At 31.3% G+C, this 24418-nt stretch overlaps 2 protein-coding genes and 1 pseudogene across 3 annotated transcripts; 2 read left to right on the top strand and 1 right to left on the bottom strand.

The window, feature by feature from the left end:
- Positions 1-1700: 1700 nt before the first annotated feature.
- On the top strand, positions 1701-5026 carry LOC114393446 (annotated as a pseudogene).
- A 668-nt stretch (positions 5027-5694) lies between these two features.
- Positions 5695-8067, bottom strand: LOC114392538 (START domain-containing protein 10-like). Of its 2 annotated transcripts, none has more exons than XM_028353709.1 (6): positions 7977-8067; positions 7385-7446; positions 6959-7211; positions 6458-6616; positions 6019-6165; positions 5695-5926 (listed from the first exon to the last, which is right to left on the bottom strand). In XM_028353709.1, exons 2-6 carry the CDS (start codon positions 7417-7419, stop codon positions 5807-5809), a joined length of 714 nt encoding a protein of 237 aa, XP_028209510.1. In that variant the 5' UTR covers positions 7420-7446; positions 7977-8067; the 3' UTR covers positions 5695-5806. The 2 variants fall into 2 exon arrangements, with proteins under 2 accessions (XP_028209510.1, XP_028209509.1); XM_028353708.1 differs by having other exon boundaries at positions 7863-7977.
- A 2232-nt stretch (positions 8068-10299) lies between these two features.
- On the top strand, positions 10300-14890 carry LOC114393442. The gene is made up of 7 exons (XM_028354801.1): positions 10300-10373; positions 10618-10747; positions 11601-11684; positions 11970-12008; positions 12251-12297; positions 12856-12969; positions 14572-14890. Exons 1-6 carry the CDS (start codon positions 10300-10302, stop codon positions 12959-12961), a joined length of 480 nt encoding a protein of 159 aa, XP_028210602.1. The 3' UTR covers positions 12962-12969; positions 14572-14890.
- Positions 14891-24418: the final 9528 nt, after the last annotated feature.

The following is a 24418-nucleotide window of genomic DNA, read 5'->3' as shown; positions in this document are numbered from 1 at the left end:
AGAAAATTGAATATTGCAGAAAGAATAACACTTCCAAGTTCCCAACAAAGCCCGAAGAGGAGAAACCCAGGCGCCATCTTCCCGCAGCGTCTCCACCTTAACCCATAGGGCTCCAAGTGTTGTTTTCAGAAATTAAATCAATTTTTTCGCGTTAATTTTCTACACCCTAGATGATTATGAGTATTTAAAAAAGTAACTTTCAATTACTGAAATTCCCTAACATTAAAAAAAAAGGCGTTAATTTTGTAAAGAATCACAATTTTTTTTTATTTTTTATTTCTTACACACTCTTACAGTTGATTCACATGGGTAAACATTGGCATATCTACTACACACTGAAAGAAAATTTTGCTAATATATGAGTATCCTAAAGACTAATTAAAGAATATTCAATAAATATATTTCTAAATAAGTTAATAAACTTAAATTTATAAATAAGTTAATGAAATTTACATTTTAACTAGACTAGAGTATTGAAATCTTATATAATAAAACAATATTTATTTAAATAAATAAACACATTAAGTTTAAAAAACAATAAAATTTTAAAATTTGACCTTTTTCATGTACAAAAAGATCTATCTTTTTAATTAACAGTTTTGTTGATCATTACTAAATTAATAAATACTTTTTATAAATTATGATAAAATATATTAATGACATTAAATATTACATTTTTAATATAAATATTTTAAAAAAACAATATAATGGTTGATATAATGAACTAAATAGATTATGAAAATCTAGTTTAATACGTAGGTGGCCAAGTGGGGATATAGTATGATTGACTTGACGTATTCCAATACTTTAGGCTATGTTTGGATTTGGATTGATAATAAGAGTTATAATGGAGTGAGAGGGATTTATTTTAAAAAAATGGTGTTGAGATTCATTTTATTCAATTGTTTATATTGATTTTTCTTGTTTTTAATTTGGGAAGAATGTGATAGAGTTGAAATATTTTAATTTGGTCTATAACCAATTTGAAGGTGTGTTTATAAATCCCCTAACTTACTAAATGAAGTAATTGAATGGTTGCGTTGCACGATTACGTCAGTGGCAGTCACCACCAGCTAAGCTATCTACTTAGCTAACTAAATCAATGCATTCTCCCCCACGCTCACACTGACACTACAACCACGCTGTAATACTCAACTTCATTTTTCTTGGCATGTGAATGCCATGTTTGCTATAATGTTCATTTATTAAATGCTTATAGTTCATAGAACTAAGTTTAGTACGTTCAAAACCAGAAGCACTGGACCTGCTTTGGTTGGTACAACAACAACAACAACAACGCCTTATCCCACTAGGTGGGGTCGGCTACATGGATCAACTTCCGCCATAATGTTCTATCAAGTACCATACTTCTATCCAAACCATTAATTTCGAGATCCTTTTTTATAACCTCTCTTATAGTCTTTTTGGGTCTTCTGCCTCGAATTGTTTGTCTTCTCTCCATCTGGTCTACTCTCCTCATTACAGAGTCTACCGGTCTTCTCTCTACATGCCCAAACCACCTAAGTCTATTTTCCACCATCTTCTCTACAATAGGCGCTACTCCAACCCTCTCTCTAATAGCTTCGTTTCTAATTTTATCCTGTCGAGTCTTACCACACATCCACCGCAACATCCTCATCTCCGTTACACCTACTTTATTCTCATGTTGGCTCTTGACCGCCCAACATTCTGTTCCTGCTTTGGTTGGTAGAACTAGAAAAAATGGACAAGTTAAGATAAACCAAATTTGTGTCTTGCAAGTTTTAGAAAAAGTTTGTCAGTATTAATTATTTCTTCTGCTCATCTTCGGAGCAATCAAAAGTTAGACAACTCTATGTATAAGATCTCAGTGACTGAATCGTATTCTTTGGCTGTAATTTCTAATGCAGTGATCAAACTTTTGTCTCTTATGGATACCTGGAAGAACACCCCTCCTAATTGGGTGGGTTCAGATCCTTGTGATGATTGGGAAGGAATCAAGTGCAAGAATTCACGCATCACATCAATGTAGTGTCTCTTAACGGATATCCTCGGTTGTTGTTCCATTCTTCAGAATTTGTTTTTGAGATATTAACTTGATTGCTAGTATTTCAGAACATTAGCCAGCACTGGTTTGGCTGGTCAGCTTTCTGGAGATATTGGTTCACTATCTGAATTAGAGACTTTGTAAATATTTTTATTTTGAATATGTGCTTGTACTATATCAAATTTAAGTCACACCTGGAGGATGTCAAACACTGCTCAGTTTCCACCCTATTAACTGTGACCAGAAGGCAATGATCAATCCATGAGTGTGTGTCATATACCTCAAGTGAGGACAATTTGCCACTGGGATTTCCATGATGAATCCAGAAAGTATTAGTGTGTTAAGCTAACACTTAGCAAATGACTTAAGACTTGTATTTTATTTCCACAAGACATAATTTCCATGTTTTTTTACGTAATTTATTATTTATCAAGAATTTATTTTTTAAAAAATAGTGATGCAGAAAAAAAGGATCAGGAATCCTCAGAATCCATGTAACAAAATCTGCGTATCTGACCACATACAAACCAAAAAAGACTCAACTGCGGAAACCAAATGTTGCATTTCATTCTATCCAAATGCATCTTTTGCATGCAAAAGGAGCATTCCATAACATCTAACCTCCTTTCTATCAGAACCCATACATAAGGCACAGAAAAATGTCTATTACTTGCTAGAAACCCAAAGAAAAATGTCAATATGAGATTTGCACCTTAATTTGGTTCACTTAGCCTGATTTTTAACTGCACTTTTCCTTGCAGACTTAAAGATAACCCAGTTTGCCAAGAAAATGGAGAATTAGAAAGCTACTGCTCCTCTCCTCAACCCAATTTCTCATATTCAACACCACCAAATAACTGTCAACCTTGTACCTGCAGTTCAGAACAGATTCCTAGTCCCAACTGTATATGCGCATATCCATATTCGGGAACCTTAACTTTCAGGTCGCTTCCCTTTTCCGACTTTGATGATAAAACTTACTCCTCAATGCTTGAAGAGGGTCTTATGCAATCTTTTAAGTCTCATTTTCTACCTGTGGATTCGGTTTTGTTGAGCCATCTAAGGAAGGATTCAACTCAGTATCTCGAATTGAGCTTACAAGTCTTCCCATCATGACAGGATCATTTCAATCGAACAGGGGCTTTTAGCATTGGTTTTCTGCTTAGCAACCAGACTTTTAAGCCTCCTGAAGTATTTGGACCATTTTGTTTTCGTGGAGATAAATATGAACACTTTGGAAACTCTGGTAAATTTCATTCACACACTGTTTAATAAAATTAATAGTACTAATTGCTCCGTTTTTTGATAATCTTTGTTCTCCAACTTTGTTATCATGTAGAAGGATTGAGTGAATCGAGTAAATCTTCAAGCATTGGAATCATAATTGGGGCAGCAGTTGGTGGTTTGGTCCTGCTAGTGTTATTACTTCTATCAGGTCTCTATGCATTCCGCCAAAAGAAAAGGGCCGAAAAAGCAATTGGACAAAGCAATCCTTTTAGTAAGATAGCTCTATACTTTGCTCTTGCTTTCTAATCATTTGCATGGTATTGATTTAATTAACATGCTTAAATTTCACAAAATGCAGGACGCTGGGATACAGCTTCGAGCAACAGGGAGGTCCCTCAGTTGAAAGAAGCAAGGATCTTTTCTTTTGAAAAGCTTAAAAAATACACCAAAATTTTTTCTCAAGTCAATGACATTGGATCTGGGGGTTTTGGGAAGGTATATATTGAATATTAGTACTTTTAATTAAGCTACAAAACTGAATAAAAAGTTTCCTTCTGATATGTGTTTTCCATCAATTAAATGCTTCTTTTTATAATTTTAGTGAAAACTACTTAGATATAGTGTAGCACATGTGCTTTTAATTAAGCATTGCCTAACATATAACGTACTTTAACTGTAAATGTCCACACATATAAGCACCATGTTAAAGTGAAACCAAGGCATTCGATAGGTCCTCTTAAAAACCAATTTATAAAGGAGTGGTCTACCCAGCTATATAAACACATGTTCATTAACCACCCGATGTGGGACTTGCAACAGTGATAGCAATAAAACGAGCTCAAAAAGAATCTATGCAGGGAAAGCTTGAGTTTAAAGGGGAGATTGAGCGCCTATCGAGGGTTCACCATAAGAATCTTGTCAGCCTTATGATTCTGCTTTGAGCACGAAGAACAAATGCTGGTTTATGAGTATGTTCAAAATGGAAGTTTAAAGGATGCTCTCTCAGGTACTTAATTAACCACCTGGTTACCTTGAACAAAGTTTAGTCGGATATTATTATACACCTGACCAAGCTTGTACCTCCTGATAAAATGGATATGGTCAATGCAGGGAAGTCAGGAATTAGATTAGATTGGATTAGAAGGCTGAAAATTGCCCTTGGTACTGCCCGTGGTTTGGCTTATCTTCACGAACTTGTTAATCCTCCCATCATACATAGGGACATCAAATCAAACAATATTTTGCTGGATGACCGCCTAAATGCCAAAGTTGCTGATTTTGGTCTCTCCAAGTCTATGGTTGATTCTGAGAAAGATCATGTTACCACTCAAGTTAAAGGAACAATGGGTTACTTGGATCAAGAGTATGATATGTCTCAACAATTGACTGAAAAAAGTGACGTTTATAGCTTTGGAGTGCTAATGTTGGAGCTGATTTCAGCAAGAAGGTCGTTGGAACGAGGGAAGTATATTGTGAAAGAGGTTAAGAATGCACTTGATAAGACAAAAGGGTTATATGGTCTTCATGAAATCATTGACCAGGCCATTGGTCTACCATGAAATGTGAAGCACTGCGTGGATGTTCAGGGATTGCAAAATTAATACATAATAGTTAAAATATATTTCATTAGTAATTTTTTTTTATTTTCTGCTTTTATTTTTTAGAAACAGTTTTTATTTTCAAATTTTAAAACATATGTTTATTTGACTTCTTGTAATTATCTGTTTAATTTTAGGAAACAAAAATATTGCAAATGTATTTGTTTTGTTCTCATCCGTCTCTTCTTGAACTTTGAACGCTTGACTCTTGTGTTTTTTTATCATGTGATTGATGATAACAATTATCTTCTCTCTTTTCTATCTTATTTGGATTCTTTGTTTTTTTTTTTTTTTTTGTTACCTTGACAGATGACTCTCAAATAAGAATTCAAGGCATTATTCAAGCACATCCCCTTGGGTTGATGTCTTCATCAAATATTTGAGAGTAAAAATTTAAAAATTAATATTCAATATTATTAACACTTAAATTTTAAATATATTTTTAAATTAAATAAATAATTTGTCATTGTTTACTGAAATAAATAATTTATCATTAGTTGTTGATATTTTCATGTTTGAAATAAATTTAACTTTAAAGGAATAAAGATATTTAATCTTCTGAAATAAATAAATCTCAAATAAAATTAAAAGGGCAAAATATATTTTTGGTTCTTTTAAAAAAATTGAAGTTTAATTTTAGTTTCTCTGAAAAAATAATTATCCGTTTTTTTTGTTCTAATTTTGAAATGCATTATTTTTCATTCTTACATAAATCATTTTTTCCTCCATAAAGCGCTGTTTAAAACATTCATTTCGAGGAAATTAGTTATGATACCGATAAATGCGGAAAACAAAGCCTTTCTAGCTGACTGAGTTGTAATATGTTAAGTAGAAACTTAAATCTTTATCTTGAATGCCGAAATTAATTATATTTATAGTAAGTAAATATCAATGATGGGCATTAATACTATACTTGGTTACACTCGATCGCTTTCTCTCAAACTTTACAAAGTAATCAAATTTCACCTTCACTAGGACATGCTTGGGCTAATTTTTTAAGGTTTTCAATGATCATAACCAGTTTTGTGTTAAATCGATTGACAAAGCACTTGGGCAGCCATCCTGCAGGATCCAACTGAAAGAAAACAAAGCCATGAGCAAGAAAGCATTGAAGATCACCTTCTTTTGTTTGTGGAGAAGAAACGTGAACATTTTTATTCTATGTACCTGAACAACATAAGTGACCACACATGAATCATCTTCAAGCTTCTCTACCACCCACCCTGACTGTAGCAACAGTCCTCTGATTGCATTACTTTGCTTCGGATGTAACCCTGCAGCTATTTCCTTTGGCAGTGAAGCAACTGCTACCACCTATAACACCCGATTAACATTTTGTTCAATGATTTGAAAGACACAACAGCTTGTTTAGATAAATTTCTCAATAAATACTTATAGGTAAATAAAATAAAATAACAAGATATATAAAAATAAATGGGTTTTTCCCGTAAACTAAAATCAACTTATAGTGCATAAGTTGATTTTAGCTGGAAGAACTCAATGCATTTATTTTTTCAATAAGTGCTTATGCAGGACCTAAGTTTTGATGAATTAAAGCAATCCAAGCTGTGCTTAATTTATGCCTGATAGCATATTTAGTACTAACCAAGGTGCCATCTTCCATAGTCTCACGCCGCTCATAGACAATGAATTCTCTATTCCTGAAGAGAGGCTTGGAGTTATCACCAAACCTAAGACGAATTATGCTGAGGTTGTCTTCAAGATCTTTTATGTACCTGGCTTCCACCAGATCAGAGTCCCATTGCTGGCTTAATAGAATAATGGAAAAACCAAGATCAGAATTTATGTAATCAGTAACTAACCATTTTGTAGTTTCAAATCAAATTGAACCCTCGTGATGTAACGTGATGTACAAATAGGAGGAATAAAAAAGAAAGTAAAAGACAAGGCATCGTGCAAATTTTTTGTCATTCCTATTGATGTCAGCCACAAACTAATAAAGAAGATAGGATTAAGGACAATGCTAGAGACAAAAGTTTTCTTTTCAACATGCCGGATGGGAATCTAATCCTCTTAACTCTCCTATGGTTTACTTTTCTTTCCCTCTTTTTTCCCTTTCACCTCCCATTAGAAAATTGGTATTCACCTTTGCAGCATCAATGGCATTGGCCACTGTGATGAACTGTTGGGGAGAGACAGATCTAAGAACCCAACGGCTGCGAAACGTGTGGAGTGAGTCAGACCTTCGTTTTGATATCTCCACTCCATTTTCAAGAGTTAGCACCTTCCATCCATCGTTGCCATTTCCTTTGTTTGTGACCGAAGCTGCCAATAACTCTTGTATGCAGCTTTCACTCGCAAACTGCACATACCTTCTTAGGGAGTCCTCACTAATTGACCTTTTTAACAAAATCATGGGGAGGGTTTTATTAAGTTCTATACCAAACAAAATTCATAATAAGATTGAACGTACAAAACTGTCTAACACCAAGTCTCCTACTAGGTCGCTCTCTAAAACAAATACTTCTCATGAGAAATCAAAATGCTTAATTAGTTTGGTTTTGGTATTCACCAGGATCGGCTGCAAGGTGCAGGACTGCTGCTCATTGTGGCTGGAATGAGGGTATCAATTGCCTGCAGGTGTTGAATTCTTTAAGACAATAAAACACTTGGTAGATTGGAAGGTACATACATCTATGTATACATGTGTATATATATGTAAAAGGGAGAGAGGGCTGTGTGATGATATGAGTGGTTCATAGAGAGGTTGAGAAGTGCAAAATAATATGAAGTGGGCAGAGGTGATTGCTGCACATGCAGTGCCAGAAGAACCTTACATGATTAGAGCAATAACCCTCTCTCTATATAAAAGATAGATTCTTTTTTCTTCCAAAAAAGCAGCAAGAACAAGGGTAGAAAATATGATGCACATGGAGTGTTGGTGCTTTTGGGAGAGGAACAAAACATTGGAAAAGAAAAATACAAGAATTTCATTTCATCCACAGATATATAGCAAAGCAAATAAAGAATATAGGATTAGAGAGCAATACCATCATGCATAGGAATTTTGGAGCTAGAAAGACATATTCATAATATTATGGTGTATGGTTAGTGAACAAAAAAGGTGTATTATATTATATTCTTCTCCAAAAGACAATCCCTACCACTTTCGAATTCTGAGGCCCCAGTCACGTGCCATGATAGTTGATAGAGCTGGATTGCATTTCAAACAGCAAGGCAGGCAGAACCGGTCCCAATGAACTCTTTGGCACGGTATTTGGGATTGTCCTTAGCGTAACGTTAGGTGTAGTACCAACAACTAACTTCCCATTCTATTATTATTTCACCAAAAACTTCTTTGCTACGCTCTACACTCTTTTGTTTTTATATATTACTATACTATACTACATATATATGTTTCTGATGTGTGACCAGACTTCTGTTGAATTTCACATGCTCTAGTTTGTGGAGCAGTTAAAAGACCAAAGTGGGCGCAGAGTGCTCCTTTTTCACTCATTTAACAAAGTAACAACAACGTTACCCTATGATAAGTGATGTACATGTGTAGAATGCTAGTGTCTCTCAAAAAGACAGCCAAAAGTATAATCAAAGCAAGGAAATTGATCATTTTAGATACGCCTTCTATAATTACATTACATTCATTGTTACATCCACCTTATCAAAAAGATAAATAAATAAAGGAGTGATTATTTTTATTTGAATTAAGAAGGATTGTTCAAGTCTTATAAGAACATTTTAATTAATACTACTACATCCCAAGAGTGAAACATGACTAAACTGTGATGACTAGGCCCAAAATTTTCAGCCTCCTCGCTGCATCTTTACTAGCCTGTTTGCATCTCTTGTTAGGAGAACTATCATACATACATACATACTATGACAATTTAATAGACCAACAGTACACAAATAATTTTTTAAGAGGAACAGAATTTTATGTAACATGTGACAACTGTAAATTGAAAATACAAAATGGTATACGGTAGCACCAAGGAGCTCCAACTTGCTTAATGCTTAATTAGATAAATTATCTCATTTTGTATTGATCTATATATCCAGGTTGTCCTGTTTCCAACATGAGCCACATTGCCAACTGACCCTGCCTTAAAATGCCTACAAAAGCATTTATTACAAAGCGGATCATCGGACTGCTTTTCTCCAAACCAATGATTGCCCATATATCAGAAAAAAAAAATAAAGACAGAGAGAGAACAGGCCGGGGAAGGGGGAAAGAATTTTGAATATCAAGTTAATTATTCCTAACAGGATGACTCTCATCATGTCAAGATGATCCACTCAAAGACAATACCGAAAATAATACTAAAAATGAGATCATGTTTTGCTTTTCCATGCTTCAAACCCAAAAATGTAGCACGATTTTCAATCATTGTTTTTTCGTACAGCAATTTTCAATGACTTGAAGCGGCAAAGGAAACGCCCGTGGATTTAGATTCCTTACGTTATCATTTAGCCCAGAAGGTGAAGAAGAAAAACTGAACGTTGCATATGTTATAGGATAAAAGGTTAAATTATTCCCTTAATCATTTCCTTTGATTTGTCTCTATTTTAAGTTTTTAGTCCTTCTATAAGAAAATACAGTATAAGTTTTAGTCCTTACACAATACACGCTTGGTCTCTGTCACTATCACCAGATAAGGCTTGTTGGCACTTTAAAACTATTACAAAAACTTTTTGACAATAATAAACCGTTACAAAAAAATTATGTAAGAATTAAAATTTGTAATTTTTTGGTGTAAGAATTACTAAAACTAAAAATAAAAACATCCATAGAGACTATTGAATAGTTTAACTATGATTCAATAACACATGATCTGACACCTGGTTCCCCAATGGTTAGACTCACCACATTTATCCTGAATGGTGCAAGGTCAAATTTAAGAAAGAAAGTTGGAGAATAGATAGTCTTGCTTTTCTCCAACACTAATAAGCCTTAATTCCCATAAAAATCAACGACCTACTCCATGGGGAGTTGAACCCAACCTCTCCTTTGACAGGGGTACAGCAGACTCGTGGTCAATTGTAATTCAATCACTATCTTTGAATTTTGCCTCCACAACTGCATCATTTATGTTGCATAATACTTCTGAATTATGACACTTAAGATTTTGATATAAATATTTAGAAATGTAATGAATTTGTTGAATTTCAAAAAAAAATATTAAATAATTTTATAATATATTTTTAATTAATGATTTATTTTACTCTTCTTATATATTAAGTATTTTATTGATTAATAAATCATTAATTTTATAAAATAATATATTTTGGAACAATTTTTTTTTCCTAAAAAGTTATACGGAATATAATACGACACAGAGGGAGTATTAGTGTACATAGGGAAAGCTTATACTGGTTCACATAACATAGCACCAAGTCCACTCGGAACCTGGAACATGACTAACCTTGTAACCTAAACATGGCTATTCGATATGCATCCACAGACCAATAATGTACATGAAGAAGCAAAAGTGGGACCCGGCATTATTTGACATGTTTGGACTGCCCTACAAGGCTACAGCACGGTAACGAAATAAATCTAAGAGCAAACGACAGGGCGATTCAAATACAACGGATACAAATTACAAATAATGTTATCAAATATAACTATCATTTAATTTTATGAATATTATTAAATAAAATTAACTAACTTAACTATATTCATTCTTGTTCTGAATTATTTACAAAATTTTATTGATGGGATTACTTGTGATCTGTAAAGCAAAGAATTTGGCCGTTTGTGTTAGTGAATGTAAGAATCCATAAAAGTGAGATTATTGAGATTGAATACTACTACTACTACAGAAGAGTGCATGTAACAATTCAGGATTCTGAATCCACTCCTCCAAGAATCACATCCAACGTCAAACAAAACCTCCGCTTCCTAAAGCTATGGAAGGTAATACTAATAATTATCATACTTACTCATCCTTATGCTATGTCAAATCAAACAGAGCTTCCAGAATAGAAATTCTAGCACCGCAAGAAGAAGGTCGAGAAGGAAATAACTTAATTAAATCCTTTGGGTCAGTTTAGATAAACTTCTTAATAAGCCCTTGTAGCATGTAAGAGAAGAAAATAATAAACATAATGCATCTCAGCTTTTTGGAGAAGTCGGATGAGAGAACTTTTATAGAAGTCGAAGTGCACAAGTTGATTTTAACTTATGAAAGAAGTGAAGTTCAATTCATTTTATTTTCTTCTCCTATAAGTAATTGTTGAGAAGTTTATCCAAACTTGCCTTATTCGATAAACATTTATTAAATGAGAATTTATTCAAAAGCTTGACTGCTTGACTGTGAAGCTTACAGGAAGCTTATTGAAATAAAGCTAGAAAGATATTATAAGTCAAAACCACTTCTATAAACCCATGTAAGCGCTTCTAAATGCCCCTCTAGATCTGCAGTGGGATTTTGTTTTTCAAATTTTCTCTTGATCCTGTTTCCAGATGTACTAGAATCTCCTGCTTGCCTTGCGTTTGAATGTGAAATTCAAACAGTGATTAATGAATTGGTATCTAAAATGATATTATTTTCTGCACACATGGGCCTTGAATTGCAATGATGTCAGGCATGTAACTTTAAAGTATTTTAATGAGAGAAGCAAGGTCATCTCCATTTACAGTGCTTCCCAATTTTGCTGCAGTATAAGTGAATCTTCTTGCATAGGAATTGACACTACCAACAGAGACCTGCTTCATCTTTATGAACACTGTGCATCTTTCATTTCCTTTTATTCTTTGCTCATTTTAGGTTGCAGCTTTAAAGGAGGATGGTTGCCCCAAAGTCTGGGTAGTCACTTCTGATCACTGTCATCAGCAAGCAGCACATGGAGCTGTATGGTTCCTTCCTATAAATCGAAAACTTGAGTGAAATGGATGCAACTTGATTGTCAATTGTCTTCACAATTCTTTTCCAGCTATGAGTATTTCACTCTCCTTATCAAAATATGCAAACTATTTAATTTCGGCATAAATAAAAGTAATTCTCTGATCTTATCATTATTACCTTTTCATGATTGTTTAAATGCGGATTAATACCATCACCTGATTATCAAGTAACACTGTCTGCATTGTGCTCTGTTTATTGATGCAAAAGATTTATACTGCTGCTGACTTTCAGGGAGCCTTTATTTGGAGTTGCAAGGCATTGGTTACTGAGGTAAAACATTAATTTGAGGCAGGATGGTTCTGTATGTTATCCTCTCATATTGTCTGGTTTACTTTGTACATTTAAAATCCCAGGTTTTCTGATGGAATATTAGATTTAATAGTTTACATCATTTAAAATTACATAGACATGCAGTTAAATCCTAATCTTTATTTGCTTTGACATGGCTGATGATTTTTATATTCTTCAATGATGTTTCACATGGTCCCTTGTATTAATTGTTTTCGTAGTAGATCAAGGCATCACAAAAGGAGGTTGAAAGGATGCTTCAAGAGCAAAGGTGTGCCCTGACTGCAATAATTTGAGAAATATTTATTTTTCTGTCTGAAATATGGTCTGGTTATGTCTTTTATGTTTTGTTTTGTTTTTTCACAGTATGGTTTATGGGTTAGTGCGTGGATAACTGTAACTTGAGATGTGATATTAATGCACTGCTAATATCTAAACCAGTATAATTCATTATCTTTTGTTATATATATATATATATTCTTGATGGGCTTCCTGCAAAAAAAAAAAAAACAATGAGAAAGAAAATAAAACATTATTTTGCAGGATCTTGCAAGGATAAGGTCATGCAATCACAGGAACCACCAGCATCCTAAACCCCTACCCTCATCCCTCCATTAAAACAAAACTTCCAATTGAGAAACAAAAATGACTAGAAACCTTTAAAGTTTGAATATTTTGCTTTTCTAAAATACAGCGCATGACATTTTTTACTATTGAATTTAATCAATTTGTCTATGGTGCAGCTTATGTTGGTGTTATGAGAACATGCTAAGCTATCACAATGACAGATCTTGCTGATTGGTTTGCTTATTCATGTTATTATGTACAGATCCACTTCTTTTCAAGGTAGATTATTGAAGCACAATCTTGATGCAGAAGTAGTGGATGCTCTGAAGGACCTGAGGCAAAAATTATCTGAAAATGAGTTGAAGTAAAATATCAGGTTAAATTTCTAGTCTGATAGTTTAGTTTGACAGGTGAATTCTCTACAAGGTTTTAATACTTTATCTGGTGCTAAATGCTTTTCATTTTTTGGCATGTGGGCATGCATTTATTATTAACACTGACGCTGGAACCCTTCACATTTGGTTGGATTTCTTTTTGACAAAATGGCTAAAGCCAAACAGCATCAACTATGGAAATGGCACTGATTGCATCAAACAGAATCGAGATATTGTATTTACTGATACCATTTAACATCAAGACAACATCCTTTTGAACTATAATGTCCAAGTAACCAGTAAAGTGAATGATGAATAACATACCCATACGAGGACTAATAAGATAAATTTTTGCTCAAGAAAAAAAAATGCAACATCACTATACTTTAGGACAGAAGTATTACTAATTCTTCTCTTTCCATGATCTCGAGGAAATAATGCTACTAAGCAGAGGAGCAAAATTCTTTTAGGAGTAATTGCTTTTTATTGTTTGTTAATTAGCTTACAAGCATTTCCATATTTGTTTCATAGACATTTATGAAAATGGCATTTTGCATATTTGTTCAATCTCCACTATCCAATTGATTATTGAAATGTATTTCGTAATTTGCATGTTGGATAGTTTTATTTCTTGAAACCCATAAATGAAAGCAAGACCTATGGCCTCTGAAGCCCAAACTTGTAGTATAAGCCCAAGTTGGGGATCAAAGACAAGTCACAATTGACCCAAGCTAATTGAACTTGAGGGTGAGTGTTGGAGAACAAGTCTCGCATTTGTGGATTAGAAACAAGTGAAAGGGTGTATAAGTAAAAAGACCATGAGTCCACTGTGTCTAGATACTTTGGATAAATAGTTCACTCTGACAATAAATGAAAGAAAGACTGCCTTATCTAAAAAATGAAAGCAAGACCTATGACCTCTGAAGCCCAAACATAAAATATAAGCCCAAGATGGAGATTAAAGACAAGTCACAATTGAGCCAAGCTAATTGGATTTGAGGGGGAGTGTTGGAGAACAAGTCTCAAATTGGTGAGTTAGAAACAAGTTTAAGGCTGTTTAAGTAAACATCATGAATCCATGGTGTCAAGACATTAAGACGTTTTGGACAATAGGTCACTCAAGTTAAGCTCACTAGTATACTCTCCCTCACTCTTGGACAAGGGCCCGCACACATTCTAATAACATAGATTTGGATATACTACAATCACTGCATTTATGTGTGTAGTAGTGGAAAGGAGCGAGAGGGAGCAGGTCTTGCTGGTCAACTTATTTATTTAATTATTTCTTTCTCATTTCAAGTTCATTGTTGCAATTACTCTAGTAGAATTTAGTCAGTCGTATCAGTTGATATAATAGGGTGCTAATCAGTTTAGGGAGACAAACTTAAGCTTCATCAATTTTGTCATCCCAAAAGTTCAAGTTCTATACTCGGTTGATTATTGTGAGCACGATGTTTTGCATAAAATAAAACATTGTAATCTTGCCATATTACGTGATCAGTAACCAACTCCCATGAGTTTCAAGACATTTGATATCTGTTATGATCGCTCCTTGAGCTTGAAGATAGACATCTAAATATTTGGTCAAATTGGTGGTTTCTCAGTAATCTGTTTTGCAGACCAAACTTTGGAAATACCCTGCTCGATAGCCAACAAGGTTCATCAAATGTGAAAGACCCTGCCCCAAAAATTGACAAGCATCCCAGTTTGAGGCCATCACTGACCATTTGTTATTTGCCTATTTTATAGTAATCACAATTACTTTCGTTTGTACAAGCGAAGACAACCAGCGCTCTGAAGTATAGTACATTTTTTTAAAATTATATTTTTCTATGTGTACAAGTGTAATATGTATTAGTTTAAATTGTATTCATTGTGAATTTTTTTAAATAGCAATAAATAAAGAAGTGCCTCGTGATTGTATTTCGTAGTGTTTTTACTTACAGCTAGGTGTAATGTAAATTTATACGTTAATCAATTAAATGTGGCTATTTACATTCAAAGTTATTCCAAGATGCATATTATGTAATGCGTGTGGACGAAGAAACAAGAAAAAATATGGGTTATTGGAGGTCAAATTCATGCTGTAACACTCGAGATTTAATTGTTTTTCATCTTTGTTATTTTATTTATTAATCATAGACAGTATTTTGTTTGCACCAGTGATCAAATAGAAAGAGAGAAATGTGATTGTTCCATTTAGCTGATAGTAGACAGGGACAGAGGTAGTGACTGGTCACAGACGATGGCACTCGTTGTAGTTGTAGTACACATGTCACCGCTAAGGAATGAGTGCGACATCAATGCACTGGTCGTCTGACTCATACCCCACCACTGTATCCGTATCGTTTTTGTTGCATGTTATTGTTTCGTCTCCTTCCTCCTTCAAAAACCAAAATTATGATTTATCGGGGGGTATAAGTTAATTACTATAAATGTTGTAAGACTCAGTTCAACTAGTTGTTTTTTTGGCCTGCTACTTTGGTTCTCTCTCGTTGCCATACATACATAAAGCATTACCGCGTGACATTAAATCATTAAATTAGATTTGACTTTCAAACTATGCTTGGCTGGCGAAATGGCAATTAAATTTTCACGAACTGTGTGACTAGTTAAGATCCGTACCCGTTTTTGAATTGCAGTGACCAAAATAGATTGTTGTTTTTGGGTGATGTGGTGAAAAAGAGATTAAATGACATATCGAAAAGTAGAAAGAAAGAAAAAAAGAACAGAGCATAAGCATAGATTAGTTGTATTGTATCCAAGCTTGGTTGCATATAATCACGGGATGCTTGCCTGCATATTAAGTATGGTCCTACAAATTCTGGAAGGCAGTGAGAGAGACAACAATTTCTTAACCAACAACAAGTTAGTTCCAAAGTCTTTTTTAAATCTAAAGAGGAATAAATGCGGAGTCAGAGGGTCAAAAATGGGTCAGATGGTCAAATGCTTGACCATTCACTGCTTTTGATTTGGATCCAATGACCCATTAAATGAAATCGATCCAACGGTTTAATAGTGGACCCGCCAATGCTTTTGTGTCTTTCATGCAATCCCCTCCCCTGCCTCATCCCTTCTGCTTTTGTCCATTTATTATTCTCAACTACGAATTTCGCAGTTTCCCTTTCTTTTTTGCAATTAATAATATTTGGCAAATTTCTATTGCCAGTGTGAGGAACCTGTTCAACCAACCACAAAAATAGATACTCTACCTTTCCTTGACGTAGTAGTAGTAGTAGTAGTATTACAGTTACACACATTACAAAATTGAATAATTTGTTTTTTAGTTTCTGACAGGTCTCTGAGAGTGAATCCACCTGTGAGGCCTATCTGAGCCTGACTTGACCCAGGGAACTTGTTGCCCCGTGGGGGCTATATGCACCGCACCGCACACATCTTTTAGTGACACCCCCTATGCCCCCAGCTTCACAGCCACCAAAATTCCACTACAAATGTTTTTTTTTTTTAACACTAGATGCATTCTATGTTATATCATATGAAAGGTATTAATAATACTCTAAATTTTTCTAATTAAAGTAAACATTCAAAACAAATAAGAGGATAAATTAAAACAACTTCATTCAGTAATAAACGACTAATGACGGACCATTTGCTGAAATGTTGCTACCAAGGATACTGCTTTTTCGCATCTCTTCAACTCACATGTGGAATTGTCTTCTTTTTTTTTTCTTGGATCAGAGACTATGAATATTTTTTAATTTATTGGATTAGAAACTCATCATGCGTGACTGTTATTATTCTAGAAAAATTTTATACCACTCTGTCAACCATATAAGTTACATGTGAAACTGTTTGAATACTTACCCTCTTTGTTTTCACACGTTAGATTTGCATTCTCGGTATCAGTTAAGAATGCTGAAGTATTAACAAAAATGATGTAACTGATTTTTTTAATTATATATCTGACATAAATAAAATGAAATATGTAAATGGTGGATATTTTCTTGCAGCATTATCAGTTACTGATCTAATAACGCAATAAGATTTTATATACGTATAATTAACAAGCTCTTTTGTGTGCAGCAATTTTATTTTATTTTTCTATCTACAAAAAGATGGGAGAGAGAGGATCGTGAAATGAAAAAGTTGAAGCAATCATCTATGATTCGTCTTTCACGAACTAATTACAGTCTCTGAAGAAATGTCGTACTAGACTTAGCTATAAAAGAGTCGTACCACCAACAGATTGTGCCCTTTCTTCGCAAGTAGAAGGAAGACAAGTGTCCTACGAGAAGAACGAGAATTCTAGACTTTTTCTTGATACGTTCTATTAATATTATTTAAAAATCATCTTTTATTACTTTTCCTGTTTTTATAAGTGAAATATTATTGAAAACAAAAAAAGAAAAAAAATAGCATTTCCTTCACATAATTATTTCCAACCTCAAAAAAATATGTCTAAATGATATAAAATAAAAAATTCTTTTCACGTTCCTTCACAAAAAAAAATTAAAAAATACACTTCAGGAATTATTTTTAATTTTTAAGAAAAAAAAACCAAATCTAAGTTGCTTTAGATTGAGTTTAGTTAAATTTAAAATTAGAATCAATTAGTTGATTAAATAATAAAATGAAAAAATATTATGTTAATGAGGTTAGCTGCTTTTGAGCAAATAATTTTTTCTTCTCAAAATTGATAGAATTTAATGTGTACGCTCTCCTGATTCAAAATAGATAAATGGATTTATTTTTATTTTTATTTTACTAAAAATAGTTTATCTATTTTAAAGACAAATCATACTCAAACTGGATAAAATTAGAATGACCAAAATAAATCATAACTATAGAAGTAAAACCAACAATAGATTGAAGTTAGATACCTAAATGAATACTCACTGATAAACAGAATGGGCATATAGTTAGGTACTCATGCCTGTGGCCAAGCGAAACTACATAATATTTCTAGCTATATATATATATGCATTTTTTCAAATTATGTTATATCTTAATAGCAATTTATTTGTATATGTGTTCAAAAAGATGTCAGACAAATTATATGGTTAATATAACTATATGTTTTAAATTTTTGGTTTTGTTTTATCCTGATTACTTTAAAAAAAATTGTTAGCAAATATCTATGAATTAATATCCATGAACATATATAAAATTTATCGATAATTAACCACTTAATGAGTATCCTTATGAGTATGGGATGGGTAAGCAACAAGTGTTCTTCCAACAGAGTGAGTATAAACAAATTTTCATCCAATGGGTGGTGATGAGGGTTTTTTACTTGGGTATGTCTCACCCCATTATCATATCTAAGTATGATCATTATGAGAAATAAAACAGTACTTCCTCTAAATGTTTAATGCAAATGTATATTCAAAGCTCAGACTTAATATGTATACAAATTTTGTAAAGTTAATTAGATACGGTTGGTAAAAAAAAGTAGTTAATTTTTAGATACCGTGGAATAATGAATGTGAATACTTCTCGAAGCAAGGATTTGAACAAAAGTTCATCATGCTATAAAAAATTACTCTTCCACTAAACTTAAAAACTTAAAGCCCTAATGGTAAAGATCCATGAAACCCGGCCACTATTGGACGCATGAGGGAGACCAATTGAAAGATCTGCATTGCATAAGATCCATTTAACTTAATTTTGTGCGTTCAAGCTCACGCGCTCTCGTTTTTTTTTTTTTTTGTTGTATGTATAATGCTAAATTGTAAATATATTATTCCCAAGAAAATAAAGAAACCTAATTAGATAGTAGCCAAATATATTTTAATTAAGTTTTTTTAAGAATTCTATTTCTAAAAATCTTATTATTAAAAAATAATTTAATTAGATATAAAATATTTTTTATGCCAAATGTCATCTAAAATTAATTATTTTCACTTATTAGTAAGTTAAAAATCTCAAAAGGAGCAATATTTTTTTTCTTCCATCAAACATAAAAAAAAAAACTTTAAACCTTTTGTCTTTTTTTAAAATAAAAAAAAAGGTTATTAACTTTCCTTCTTACATCTAAAAGTTACTTTTAAAAAAATGTATGAAACCACATACATCAAAAAGGAAGGGAACAAACACTCCTCGAACATATATGACCATATTAAGAGATTTTTATAATAAAAAATAACATAAACAAAAAAGAAACAGTGACCTTAGTTCAAGTACAAGATATGTTGAAGACAATATCGATCATAGCAAGACTCTTTTAGCTGACTTAACTTAAATCAGACCAATGACAAATGGATAATGGATAATGGATAATGGATGTGCGTTCTTCCACGAAGGGATTGGTTGGACGGTTGAATAACTCAAACACCTTATAGATATATTATATATATGAGACAAACTATTCCTTTATGGTCGGTGATTGGCCAAAGCCATCTTGTCCTTCTTCGTGACCTAGCTAAACATGCTGTCACATTGCTGACAGTGATCTTTACTATATATGTGCACTTTATTATGGGAAAAATTGAAAAATTTATAGAAATACTAATATTTAAAAAATACAGATTTTTTTAAAATTATTTAACAAGCAAATAAATTTGAGTTATAAATTATCGTAAAAGTACAATAGTGTGGTGTGGATTTGGTACATAAATTTTTGGCATTAGCTAGCCAATTAGTGATCGATCTGTGGAGTGAGTGTGATTAATATTCCATGAGTCACATGTGTGTGATGAAGGGAGTGTCGACGACCGCCAAAATGGTCCAAGCCACGAGCTTCTTGAGGGTTTGTGTAACCATTTAATGAGGCACTCACAACTAGCCAAATGGGACCCTTTCAATTATATTTGTGCTACAATACAATACTACTAGGACTATTAATCCAACTTCACTCTTCCACTCTTTTCGAAAATCCAAAATAGGGAATATTTGTGTCATTATTAACATCCAATTGCATCATCCTTCAGCACAAGATATTTTAGCAGATAACGAGGTCTGCCTTTTATACTCATATGCATGCATATGCTTACTCCTTTCTTGCGACCTGGATTTCGATTTCCTACCCCCTGCCTATTTAGAAACCTTTTCGCTTTACCATAAACCAACATTATTGACCTTTTTGCCTCCCTTCATGCGTACTAATTAACAGTTGAATAAGTATATAGACAAATTATTAAAAATATTTCAAGGGATATTAGTCTCTGTTAATTTCTTTTAAACATTGATAAACATAATTTTATGTCATTAAACATGATTGAATTAATTCCAAAATGCATTTTTTTAATATTAAAACGTGTTCATAATATGAAAAATCAATTTTAACCAACCTGAAACCAAATGCATATATATACCTGCCTATCAATTGTAATCTTTAGAATGACCTAGTGTTTTCAACCATGTTATTTTATCATCAAAAGAGTGTTTCATCATCTTCTCGTTGCAACCTGTAAGAATCAATCTTCATAGGGTGTGCGCGCACACACACTCTATCACATTAGTCTTTTAAATTAGTTAATAATTAAAGGAGAAAAATGCAACTTATTAAATAATAATATATGTAAATACTAAAAATACAATGAATGACTAAGTTTAGAGATTTAGATGAAACAAATAAAAAAATCATAAATTTATTTGAAATTTCCTAAATTTCAGGAATTAATACAACACAATACATTTTCAGAAACAATGGTTTCTGAAAATACCTATATATACTATTACAATTGTTTGACTACCAAAGAGCTGCCTTTCATGTCAAAAGAAGAAATTAGTAGAAAAGTTGGGGGAAATACAATGTCAGTTTGAAAGGAATCATATTACAGTACTGGCAGGCAGGGTAGCCTATTGTTTACTTTCCATTAGAATGTGTAATTAGTGATTAAAATTAGTTAATTTGAATCTTTGAAGGAGGCGATCATTTAATACCTGGTCGGTCAATATTGAATATATATATATATATATATATATATATATATATATATATATATATATATATATATATATATATATATATATATATATATGCGCCTTCCAGAAAGTAATTATAAATAAAAAAATTAAATTGTCTTTGAGAAATATTCAAACAGAGAAAGTCAATATATATCTCTTTTGGCCTGATTTATATGTATATTTTTTTTAAAAAAAATGGTCGATATTAAAGGCCAAAAATTGCGTCATCCTTTCTTGTTTAAGTACATCACCTAACTCTGATATATGACAATCAACCAAAATAGGTAACCAAATATTGTTAGCATTGGGTTCGGGTTGAAAATTGAAATACTATTATAGCAATATGATTGTCTACAATCTCACTCACTAACTTTTTCTTGCTTTTTAACTCAAGATATTTTTCACTCAAAAGTTAAATATTAATTGATCTTATATTTAAGAAACTTATATCTTTCAATATATATATATATATATATATATATATGGATCGACGATCGAATTCCAATGAACAAAAATAAAATTTTTCATCATTCATAATCATAATCACATATGTTTAAGGAAAAAAATGTTTCTATATATATTAATATATCATCACTAAACAAAAATGTTATGTACTAACCATTAATTAGCTGTTAAATTTGTCATTATTGATGTAATATTTGTTTAATGAAACTATTATATATATATATATATATATATATATATATATATATATATATATATATATATATGTGTGATAATGTTAATATCTACCCTAATTAGAGTGCATTAACATTCAACACAAAAATTGTAGACTATAAAATTATTGATGATTTTATTTTCCAAATTTTAATTTAAGGATATTGTGGTATTTTATCATATAATTTAAAAATAAAAATATTTTTTTCTCTCTCATCTTTTTTCCATGATTCTCTCTTATATATGTGAGAAATATTTTTATTTTTTAAGTTAAATGATAAAGTATGATAATGTCTTTAAATTAAAATTTAAAAAATAATAGAATTTATGATTTTCTTAGTCAAATTTTTTTACTAATAATACCATGTATGGTCCTATTTTATAATTTTCTTAAATAGAAAATTAATATATCCTTATTTTGGAGCTATATCTTATGCCTAGCAAATGCTGAATGATTCACACCAATCTATAAGAGGGTATCACGAAACTCCCTATTTCAACTATCAAGATTATTTGAACATCCACTTTTTTCAAAAAGTTAATTAACATCTATCATTTTTATTTTTTTTAATTATCATTTTGTTTCCTATAATTTCATCATTTATACTTTTTAGTCTCTATAGTTTCATTATTTGTATTAATTCATAACTAATTTATCATAAGATAATTTATAATAAAAATTAGTTGATAATTTATAACTAATTTGTAATTATTTATTTTTATATTTTTTTATAATAAGGACTAAAAGGTAATTAAAATATAAATTTTAGGGACTAAAAATATTACAAATTACAGGAATTAAAAGAGAATTAAAATACAAATTATAAAGACTAAAAAATTACTTTTAATCTGTAGGGATTAAAAAAATCACTTTTAACTTATAGAGACTAAAAAATCACTTTCAAACTATAGAGAATAAAATATACGAATCATGAAACTATAAGTAATAAATGAATAATTTATCCTTATTTTTTTCTCTTTTTATCACATGATAATGGCTATAATGCATATAATATATGAGAATTTTTTTTAATATTAATATATGAGATTAATTAGACTGAGATGAATATAATTTATTAATATAATATATCAATCTTAATATTATGTATAAGTAATTATAAAATCAAATAAGTATAAGACTTAAATAAGGTATATTTTATAGTAATATTGACAAATACAAATTAAGGAACGCGGTTTGTACGTGATTTTCTTCAGAAAATTCTTTTATTTGAATTTTTGTGGAAAATGCTCTCTCAACTTTTTGTATGCATATGGAAGCAGCCTCTCAAAGTCAAGAGAGGAATCTCGAATGCTTTTCTTTGATTCTCTGAAGACTTAGAGAAAAGACAAAGTGTTGAACAAAATTTAGTCGGTCGCTTCCTCAGACCATTTGTGACTTACCTTCCACCTACCTGCAACTTACAACCATTTCCAGATGCTTTTTTTTCAAGATTTTTATACGTATGCTCATTCTCGTATTGATTTTTTAAAACAATTAATTTATTAATATGTTCACTCTTATATTATAAATTCAATTTTCATGATTAAATAAATGAAATAATTTTTATATAATCATATATTTTTCTCATTTTATACCTTTTTTTTTTTTACTTTTTATGTTAAACGGATAAATCTTTTTGTCTTTAATCAGTTATTCAATCAAATTATATATTTAATATCTTTAATTGTTTGAATCAATATTTAGATTCCTTCAATGAGTATGAAATAGAGTTCGCGATGTTTACAATTTATTGCTAAAAAAAAAATTCAGGGATTAAAATATATATGTTTAACAAGTTTCAAAGTTCAAAACAAAGCAAAAAGTTTCAAAGTTCAAAGTGAAAATGCATGTGTTTTTACATTTTAATAAATTATATTTGATGATTAAGACTATTTTTCCTTAAATGTATATATTTTTAAAATAATATTTATTGTATTTACAAATATTTACGTTAAATAAAGAAATTATTAATTTAATTAAAAATAAATAAATAACTCTGTGTGTGTGAGAGAGAGAACTGGGAAAGTGGGGTTTGAAGATTGTGGACAGTCCAAAGTCTAAACAGAGGGTCTGATGGACGATGCATGCTTCTCATCATTATACGACACGCTTTGGCTTTTACACGACAAGAAATTTCTAACGTACACGTGGCTAAACTTGGATGATTGTCAGCAATTAAATATAAGCATTCATATTTTTATTATTTACTCTCCGATTCATATTTCTTATGTTACGTGGAAGTAATAAAAAAAAGTAAGAATATCCTTGTTAAAATATATAAATGAAAAAATAAATCATATTCTAACATTTTGAGATTAGGTTAATATCAGATGCAATCATCTTTGTAAACATTTAATATCCATTATAAATATACGTATTGTAAATTTGTATTAATAGTATAATACATTACATTAATAAAATTAATATAAATATGGTACATATTATTAATAAATTAAATATGCAATATAAAATATTATATCGTTGATATGATTTTTTTATGTTAAAAAATATTTTTATTAAATAAAAACTATTAATATAAATTAGTTTATTTTTTTCTTTTCGACGGTGTTCTTTTAGTTATATTTTTTGGCTTTTGTGAAAAGAGAGATCGGGTATGATAACGATCACTCCGGTGATAAAGTTGATGGGACTCAATTATGTTCATCCTGCAAATTTGCAATTGTCAATCTAATAAATACAAAAAGTATCTGAGGATTTCTTTTTTTGTGTTTCATATTCAAAGTTCGTTTAGAATATAACCTATGACTATGAGGGGTTATTTAAATTATAATTAAATTTTTTATATAAGAAAAAATACTTTATTATACTTTTTAATAATTTGTTATATAGTACTTTTAAATAATTTATCATAATCACATATTTTTTTAAATGATTTTATGTGT

The sequence above is a fragment of the Glycine soja genome, chromosome 17, assembly GCF_004193775.1.
Source record: "Glycine soja cultivar W05 chromosome 17, ASM419377v2, whole genome shotgun sequence".
NCBI lineage: Eukaryota > Viridiplantae > Streptophyta > Magnoliopsida > Fabales > Fabaceae > Glycine > Glycine soja.
Note: the sequence above shows the minus strand (reverse complement) of the source record. Positions and strands in the feature narration are given on the sequence as shown.

Bases quoted from the DNA above. Each gene is read 5' to 3' on its own strand.
- LOC114393442 (XM_028354801.1), top strand. From the start codon at position 10,300: ATGTACATGAAGAAGCAAAAGTGGGACCCGGCATTATTTGACATGTTT. The intron at 11,685-11,969 runs GTATGGTTCCTT...GCTGACTTTCAG, and splicing joins AGCAAGCAGCACATGGAGCT to GGAGCCTTTATTTGGAGTTG. The intron at 12,298-12,855 runs GTGTGCCCTGAC...TATTATGTACAG, and splicing joins AGGATGCTTCAAGAGCAAAG to ATCCACTTCTTTTCAAGGTA.
- LOC114392538 (XM_028353708.1), bottom strand. The intron at 7,212-7,384 runs GTGAATACCAAA...TTTGTTAAAAAG, and splicing joins GCACCTTGCAGCCGATCCTG to GTCAATTAGTGAGGACTCCC. The intron at 6,166-6,457 runs GTTAGTACTAAA...CGGGTGTTATAG, and splicing joins CTATGGAAGATGGCACCTTG to GTGGTAGCAGTTGCTTCACT.